Here is a 9,894-nt window from a genome sequence, read left to right as displayed (position 1 = left end):
CAAAGTCAGCCCAGTTTCAACATGTCTATGTTTTCTCTTTACTACACCATTTTGCTCGGGAGTATGAGGACAAAACAACCAACGTTTAATACCACACTCATATAAAAACCGTGTGAAGCTCTCACTAACAAATTCTCCTCCATCGTCACTATGGGTGGCAAAACCTGACACGACCCGCCAACCCGCCCTGCCAACCCGTTTTTCCGACCCAACCCATTTATTAAATGGGTTGGCGGGTCATGTCGGGTTACCCGTTTATTAAATGGGTTGGGTTAGTGTTTGCTACAGCCGACCCGTTTAATAAACGGGTCGGGTTCGGGTTGAGGTATGCTGACCCGCCAACCTGACCCGATTGCCACCCCTAATCGTCACTGTGGAATATCTTGACTTGGATACTAAGTTGTTTTTCCACAATATTTTAAAATTTATAAAGCATGAGAGGACAACGGACTTCTTAATTAGAGGAAATAGCCACAATATTTTTAAAATTTATAAAGCATGAGGGACATCAGACTTTTTGGGCCTGAGCTCAGCTCGAGCCCGGCTCGTGTGCACCCCTAGGGATAGTAAGTTGGTTTTATTAATTTTTAAAAGTGAACCATCAACCTCAATTGTTCTGGAATCTGTTTACGTCATGGTGAGTGTCAGTTATCTATTTCTGAATCAAAAGAGCAGAAGTGTTACTTTGAAAATATTATTTATTAAAGTTATGAATTTCTTTTGTATACGTGAATCTGGAAGATCATGAAAGATCAAACTCCTCCTGCCTGAATTACTGGTTGATAGTACCGTCATTTACAGATGGGACCATCCTCTTTAAAGCTGGGTCTGTTTGTTGTGATTGCGAGCCTCTTTTTATCAAATCTACAATCTGCTCTCGGGATTAGATTTGTCATTGACAGGGAAGAATGCTTCTCCCATATGGTGTCGTATGAAGGCGATACTGTCCATGTTTCTTTTGTGGTTCTCAAATATGAATCTTCTTGGCATAATGGAAATGAGGGTGTGGACCTTGTTGTAAGTTTTTCTACTGCTGCTTCTGGAAACCGGTTATCTGTATGAACTATGAAGATATTAGATCACCATAAAATTTTGCTATTCTGTTTTAGTTTTAATAACTTTATTGCATGATATGGAAGTCTCAATTGAATGTCCATGCTCAATAATTGCCAACTTTGGAGTCTTGTATTCATATATCAATGTTTTACATGTAATAGCTTCTTTTTCATTGAAACTAAAAAGCTTTTCAGGAATTAGTTTATATTAGAGAGGCTGGGTATTTCAGACACATATGCCATGTACCTCTATACATGGATGGTACAAGGTCTTCAAGCTATCAGATATACCCAACAAGCTACAGCCTTCCTTCTCATTTACAAACTACATAGAAGGATCTGATTTGTTTCCACAAGCTTATTACTTGTCATGTTCCCCTCAAAATATAATGAGAGCATAACGATTTACTGAGGCACTTCATGCTTTCTCATCGTGTGCGATATAGTAGTATATTATTCATGCTAAATTTATGCTAGCTTGAAACAAGTCTCTGAGACAGTCTTATTAACCCAATATCATTTAATTGCACAAAAGTTTCTAACACCTTGATTTTCTTGGGTGGAACTGCTCCTTGTACTCCACTGCCATTTTTTATTATTATAATAATTAAAACAGGTTCTTTTCCTTTCTTTTTCTGGCTTCCTTCTCTGAAAGCATGCATCTAGACTAATTGCAAAATTAGGATGGAAGTCTTTTGGTAAAGCTACTCTATTCTTTGTTTCTTTGACAAGTGGTTTTTCTTTATTGTACATAGTGTTTTGGCTGTGCCATTCTTAGGTGAGTGGTCCTGCAGGCGAACAACTTCATGATTCACGTGACAAAACAAGCGATATGTTTGAGTTTTTAGTACACCACAAGGGTATCCACCGCTTCTGTTTCAAGAACAAGTCTCCTTATCATGAAACCATTGATTTTGATGTACATGTTGGCCATTTTGCATTCTTTGAGCAGCACGCAAAAGATGGTAGGTCATTCACCTTTTCTTTTATTTTCTTAAGTTCTGAACAATGATGTCAAGTCATTTGAATTGTGTGCAGAGCACTTGAAGCCTTTGTTGGAACAGATTGCCAAGTTCGAGGAAGCTCTTTATAATGTGCAGTTTGAGCAGCATTGGTTGGAGGCTCAGACTGAACGTCAAGCCCTTGGTTTGCTCTCTCTCTCTCTCATGTGTGTGTGTGTGTGCATGCTCGCTTACATAGTATAGGGATAAGAGAACAACTATTAGAGTACCCTTTAGTGAGATAACATATCTGGCTTGCAGCATACAACTCATTTTTTTCCATCATTCTGGCGATGGCTGAGATTCAGGTTTTTTCTATGAAATGCTTTACATCCACATTCATCATTAGACAGGGGCAAGCTATGTTCTGTGACAGTGAGGGTGGTGTATGTTCTCCCCCGATGATTCACTGAATCCCACGTCTGTGTTCGGGGGTCTGAATGAGCACCACGTATACAAGCACATGGGGCTCGTATTCCCGTGTATGTTGACATCACTTAGCATTGAAGTCTGGTGTGGTTGCAAAGACTTAAGTACCCTTTCTTGCTATTCTTCTCATAAAACGATGGTTTGAGAAAATGACAAAAATGCCCTTCATTCAAAAAAGAAAAACCAAACAGTTCAAAAAAAGGACAAACATGTCCTCCATCCAGAAAGTCGAGGATGATGTTGACTCTTCAAAGTCTACACAGCAAAACGAACCTTAATCGTTTCGTCGATGGTGATCCGGCGAAACGATGGTGAGCCGACGATCCAATGGTGAGCCAGTGATCCGATGGTCATCCGACAAAACGAACCTGAGCCATCAAAAATGTTTGTTTGAACTTTTCATCGTCATCTTCTTATTTTTCCTTCTCTGTAAAACACTATAAAACCCTCTTTCTCTCTAGAGAAGAAATCAAGGGAGGCAAAGAGTTCCCCCTGGAGAAGGTCATGAACATCAACCCTCTCACTCTCTCTCCCTTATCTTTCTACTTCTGTGCACATCCAGCAGACGATCCTATATTGCTCCATCAAACACCGACTGACCTGCACACTGACTGTAGCATCGTTCAATTTGATGAGTTGTGGAGCCTGATTCATAGTTTTTGCCCTTACAGGAGGGGGTTTGGGGGTTCCTCCCAGCGTGGGTAGCATCATTCAACTTGATGAGTTATGGAGCCTGATTTAGAGTTTTTGCCCTTACAGGAGGGGAATCCGGGAGCTCCCCCCGGCGCGGGTCCCGCAATTTTTTTAATGACTCCCCTACAATGATTTTTAGTGTTGTCGGGTCTCCAACGAGCCCCACAGCGATTTATAGTGTTGTCCGGTCTTCCAACAGCGATTTGTAGTATTGTCGGGCCTTCCTACAGTGATTTGTAGTGTTTTCGGGTCTCCAAGGAGCCCGACAACAATTTATAGTGTTATCCGGCCTTCCAGTAATGATTTGTAGTATTGTCGGGCCTTCCTACAGCGATTTGTAGTGTTTTTGGGTCTTCAACAAGCCCCACAGTGATTTATAGTGTTATCCAGTCTTCCAACAGCGATTTGTAGTGTCTTCCGCAAATCACTATAGCGATTTGTAGTGTTTTGGGGTCTCCATCGAGCCCCACAGTAATTTATAGTGTTGTTGGATCTCACTATAACGATTTGTAGTGTCTTCCGCAAATCACTATCGCGATTTATAGTGTTATTTAGTAAGTAAATCGTTGTAAATCGCTACCCGAATTAGGACTAACTTGTCAGGGTCATATCTCCCTAACTGGATGTCATATACTAAATCCGTAAAAAGTGGTATCTTCGTTATTGAGTCTAGTTTATTCCTGTAAATTTTCAGTGATTTCTATGGTCATTTTGTTCTCCATTTTAACTAAAAATCAGACCCCTATTATTCTGTGTTGTGCAACCCAAAAACACTACAAATCGCTATAGTGATTTGCGAAAAACACTACAAATCATTGTTGAAAGACTAGATAACACTATAAATCGTTGTGGAGCTTGTTGGAGACCCGAAAACACTATAAATCGTTGTAGAAAGGCTCGTCAATACTATAAATTGTTGTTGGAAGACCAAATAACACTATAAATCATTATTGGGCTCGTTGGAGACCCGAAAATACTATAAATCGTTGTAGAAAGGTCTGACAATACTACAAATCGTTGTAGAAAGACCGAATAACACTATAAATCGATGTGTGGCTTGTTGGAGACCAAAAAACACTACAAATCGTTGTAGGAAGGTCCGACAATACTACAAATCATTGTTGGAAGGCCGGATAACACTATAAATCATTGTGGGGCTCATTAGAGATCCGAAAGCACTACAAATCATTATAGGAAGGCCCGACAATACTACAAATCATTGTTAAAAGACCGGACAATACTATAAATCATTGTGGGGCTCGTTGGAGACCTGACAACACTAACAATCGTTGTAGAGGAGTCATTGAAAAAATCATGGGAAAGAAACAGAAAAAGAAAAATAGAAAATTTGTGGGAAGGGGTGTTACGAAAACCTCAAGCAAGAAACAACCGAAGGAAACAGAAGCCCCACGATTAAACAAAATGCTTATTGCTCTTTTTTTATAGTTAAAAGAGGGAAAGAAAATAAAAAATTTATACAAGGCCCCAAAAAAAGTTGGTCCGGAGGGCGCTGCCCCTCGAGCCCCTCGCCAGAGGTGACCCCCCCATGGACCCCCGCTCGCTGACCGCGCAGCGGGACCTGCGCCGAAGGGAGCCCCCGGACCCCTCTTCTGTAAGGGAAAAAACTCTAAATCAGGCTCCACAACTCATCAAGTTGAATGATGCTACCCACGCTGGGAGGAGCCCCCCAAACTCCCTCTTGTAAGGGCGAAAACTATGAATCAGGCTCCACAATTCATCAAGTTGAACGATGCTACCCATGCTGGGAGGAGCCCCCAAACCTCCCTCCTATAAAGGCTCCACAACACATCAAGTTGAATGATGCTATCCACGCTGAGAGGAGCCCCCAAACCCTCCTCCTGTAAGGGTAAAAACTCTGAATCAAGCTCCACAACTCATCAAGTTGAATGATTCTACCCACGCTGGAAGAAGCCCTCAGACCCCTCTTCTGTAAGGATAAAAACTCTGAATCAGACTCCACAACTCTTCAAGTTGAATAATGCTACCCACGCTGGGAGGAGCGCTCAGACCCCTCTCCTGTAAGGGTAAAAACTCTGAATCAGGATCCACAACTCATTTAGTTGAATGATGCTACACACGCTGGGAGGAGCCCCCAAACCCTCCTTCTGTAAGGGTAAAAACTCTGAATCAAGCTCCACAATAGTCAATGTGCAGGTCAGTCGGTGCTTGATGGAGCAATGTAGGATCTTCTGTTGGATGTGCACAGAAGCAGAAAGAGAAGGGAGAGAGAGAGTGAGAGGGTTGATGTTCATAGCCTCCTCCAGGGGAGATTTCTTTCTCGGATAAACCATCGTGCAGAGACTGGGTCTTAAATAATCATCTTCGGGGCACTTAAGTCTTTACAACCACTCCTTTTCTAGAATCGTCATTTTTTTTGCACCAATGGAGAAGAGGGTACTTAAGTTTTTGCAATCGCATCAAACTCCAATGCTAATTAATGCTGACAAACATGGGGATACGAGACGCACATGCTTAAATATGTGGTGCTTTTTGGGACCCCCGAGCATGAGATGCCCTGTTGGGGGGGGGGGGGGGGTAACATATAACCTGCTTCGGTGTATTACTGTATACAGGAAATACATATGTAATGGGTTGTCCATTTATAATAGTACTTAGTGATGCATTTATCTTTGTGACATATGCTACCTTATGGAATTTACCATTTTTTTCCTTGAACTGTACCAACCGATTTTTATGAAGATGGGAATTGACCCTTTCTCCTTTTCTTGTTGGGTCTTATGATTGGGGGAAGAATTGTAATTTTAGCCACTGGTGTATAATATAAAAGGACATCAGAGAGTTCACACCCCACATTGGGAACTATGCCCTTGAAACAGCTCCAAGATCTCCCTCTATTCTCTCTTTGTTCATCTTTAGGGTGATTTGGATTGAATCAATCGATACCAAAAACTGTGACAGTATCAAAGCATTGAGTAAAAGATGTGACTTCTTCCAATAATGTCTAGAAATCTTGACCCATAATCTTCTCTTTCAAGTTATCTCTATTCCTTTCCTCTTTGGTTCTCTTTTTGAAACCCTAATATTCTTTTTGATTCTCAATCAAGGCTGTTTCAGATCTAAAATGTTTCCTCCTTTTGTGCAGCAATACATATACCCTAGTATATATTTATGTGCTGTATATGTTTCCTTTGATTCCTTCCTTAGCATACTTTGGTTTGGATTGTTTCAAAAGGTCGTTCTCATAGCCACATCATTCTACATTCTCTTCTGCAGTTTTTCATTCAAGAAAACAAGGTCTCTTTGGTTCTTCCTATTTCATGGCATGCTAGTCTTTCATGGCTACATTACATCCTTTGTAACTTTGTAGTCCACGTTATTTTGGATAATCCATATAAGATTGAACAGGAGGATTAGATCTCCTAGTCTGGTCTAATACCACTGCTATATCAATCTGCCAACAAAAAGAAAACATAAATATGCTTTTACTGGCCTGAGATCCTCAATTGCTGATGTTGGCTTTCTGTTACAAGACCTTTGATTCGGGAGTCATTGCCTTCTTTATTTCTTAACTGTAGTTGCTGTGATGTGGGGTTTCAGATAATTCTTTGGTGTCATGAAGCAGTCCTCTTTATATTATTCTTCTGTTTCGGTTTGATGCCCATTAATGTCACTCTTCCTTCGTAGTTTATCACGGATTCAAATTGGCAGCCTGCCCTACCTTCTACTTTTTTACCTCAACTAGTCTTTGAAAAATTGACCACCACAAATTTTTAACTTGGAAGAGACAGATTACCTCTTATTCATAGTCAAGTCCTGGATAGGTCATATTGGATCATATTGCCAAGAATCTAGAATTCCATGAGCACACAAAGCATATTGAGATAAATTGTCATTTCACAAGAAGAGACACAAAGATGTCATCTTATTGTCATATATCTGTTAATCTCAGCAATTTTTCGTTTTCTTTACAAAAATCTTGTGTACTAACCTGTGTCACATGGGTGTGGGTGCGGCACTTTCAAAAAACTTGGGTGCGGCAAATATATATATATATATGACCCTGGGTGTTTTGACCGCACCGGGTGCTGCACCCACACGCGCACCCGCGGCACCCAGTTGGCCGAGTCCCTGTGACATAGTGTACTACTTTATTTCAAACATTTCTCATTAAACTCCAGGATGAGATCGTTTGTTATCATTAATTATGGGCGCACAGTCATTTATTTCTTATATAGAGGATGATTCTGTCCAGCATCATTCTTATGTACATTATTATTATTGTTAGGGCATTTGGGGATGAAAGAAGTGCATAAAGATGGGTGAGCCCCCATAAAGGTTGTAAATAACCCTAATGAAATGAATAAAACTGCTAGTCTGTTCTCTCAGATTCCCATAGTTTCTCATCTCCTACCATTGAATAATTGTCAGTCTCAGAACTTGAGTATTTTGGCTTGCCTGAAAAATAGATGCCATAGTGATAGATATGGTTTTCTCATTTCCCAAAAAAATAACTTGATGAAACTTTCCTATGAGAGTCGTGCAATTGGTGTGACACTTTTCTGTATTGTTGTGCTACTAAAATTGCATGCACTTTCTGAGAACTGATATTGGAATGACTTTCGCTAAATACGTACAATGGAAAAGGATTAACTAGGTTGCTTTCATTCAGGAGCATATGTTTACTGATTATTGTTTTCTTGTCCATATTCCTTATACAATGGAGACATGGTTGATGGAACCTGCTCTTTGGTTGCAGTGAAACTTTTTGAACGCAAGCTTAGCACCTCGAGGGTTTGAATATTTGCTTGCGGTGGAGATTTTGTTGGACTGTCTGGCAGAATTCTTTATGCCTCCTAAAAATTGATGATGAAAGACTGGTAAGATTATTCAACGTGCGAGTTGCCACTGAACAGCGGGAAGTCAAATAGTTGGCAGCATAATTTAACTGATACAGAGATTGTCGCTTTATTATCATTTGCAAGCAATTTTGACATCATATTTAAATGTTTTTATGTAAACCATAGGTTAATGGTATAGCTTAAACACACAAGAACTTGGTTGGGACTCTGGATTGTCACAGTGCTGTTTTGTTTCAGTTATTTGATGAATTTGTGGACTATTGACTTGGCCTAAAGATGTCAATCTGAATCTGTAGAAATCCATATCTGCATTGGGAATGAATTGTGAACTTCCTAAGCATGACTCTGAGTGGCATGCCAAGCAGCTGTAGCTACTTTCGGTTTGTTTGGCCTTTCTTTCAATGAAAGCAACTAGAGTTAGTGTCAGTTTGTTTGGGTTTTCTTTCAACGAAAGCTTCAATGGACCTTGATGGTCAGTGTTGACCGAATTCAAGCTTTGAGATCTATCAGGATTAATTGTTTCTCTGAGCCTTCCGGAGGTCAAGTCTATTGCCGCCTGCTGCCACCTTATCGTCGGCTGCCTCACTCAAAATAAGAGTGCTTCCAAGATATACATCAGCATCAGCAAAATTTGCAATTGAAATAAACACTCGGAATCAGCCTGCATCTAACGTGGTTGAGTGAATCCAGTTTTCTTCAGTTGGTCAGACTTCATGCTGTTTTTTTTTCTCCCTCGAAAAAAAAAAACTTCCACAGCTGTGAGCAGTTAAGCAATTGCCTACTATGCGTAAACCAGTCACAAATCTCGTTATCATGATTTTATCGTAAAAGGACAGTTGTAACTTTTTTCTTTCTCAGGAGATATTGGAAAAACAATGTATAATGCGACAATATCACTATAAAAGCATGATTGTTTAAAAAAAAGGGCGATATTTTGAAAACATCATTCTTTTGGAATCATATCGTTTTTAATAAAATCGTGAGATTTTGAAAATTAACCTGGATCTGTTGACTATGGTGTAAACTAGGGGTGGACGTTAGGCCAGCCATACCTGACGCAATGGCCATTAGAGCCTGATGGACTAGGCCCTCAATCTGTTCAATTCTTATCACTTTGAGTGTGGTTGGGCCCTATAGAACCCAGCAGGGCTCGATCGGGATGGGGCCTATTGAAATTCTTTTCATCCAGCTCCCATCCCAGCCTGGCTTATTTTCCGGACCAGGGCAAGCTTGGGTCTTATCAGGTTTCAGACTTCACAGGCAGGCAGCCCAAATCCAGCCCATCTTAAGTCAGGTACCCGACCCCACCGTAAAGGGAAAAAACTGATATAACAGGTAAGAATTGGATCAGTTTGGTGAATGTCGAAGCTGTAAATCTTTAAACCTACTCAAACTATGAAGAATACATTTCTTTAAACCTACTCCCATCCCAGCATGGAAAGACCAGTGTTGGCAACAGGTGAAAATTCAACTCTGTTTGAGAGCAGGAGATGAGACGAAGGGAGGACAGATGGAAATGGGAGATGAAAGTGGATTTGTCAACTACATTCTTTTAAGGATTGGTTGAAAACAAGAGATGGGAGGCCAAGTCTGCTCCCGTCTCCACTCCCATCTCCCAACTACGGAATCCCAAACAGCAGGAGTTTAGGGAATCCCCATCTCAACCTCTCACCTTCTGGCTCCCAGACAGAGCTTTAAGAGTCTTGAACAAGAAGTTCCAAAATGTTTCATTCCTAGCCAGACAAAATCACAGAACTTCTCTCTTGACAGCACCAACCACGATTAAAACAACCAAAACCACATCATAATCTTCAAGACCAATTGTGGTCAACTGGAAGAACATAAATGAAGATACTAATATGCTTATTTTGAGCA

At 40.6% G+C, this 9,894-nt stretch overlaps 1 protein-coding gene across 1 annotated transcript; it reads left to right on the top strand.

The window, feature by feature from the left end:
- Positions 1-801: 801 nt before the first annotated feature.
- On the top strand, positions 802-6,777 carry LOC149849105 (transmembrane emp24 domain-containing protein p24beta2-like). The gene is made up of 4 exons (XM_090007098.1): positions 802-1,017; positions 1,834-2,020; positions 2,094-2,201; positions 6,758-6,777. The coding sequence occupies exons 1-4, from the start codon at positions 802-804 to the stop codon at positions 6,775-6,777; spliced, it is 531 nt and encodes a 176-aa protein (XP_089863224.1).
- The last annotated feature ends 3,117 nt before the right edge of the window (positions 6,778-9,894 follow it).

The sequence above is a fragment of the Nuphar pumila genome, chromosome 1 (genome assembly GCF_984573655.1).
Source record: "Nuphar pumila chromosome 1, dmNupPumi1.hap1.1, whole genome shotgun sequence".
NCBI classification, from domain to species: Eukaryota; Viridiplantae; Streptophyta; class Magnoliopsida; order Nymphaeales; family Nymphaeaceae; genus Nuphar; species Nuphar pumila.
This window is presented reverse-complemented; position numbering and strand designations above follow the sequence as displayed.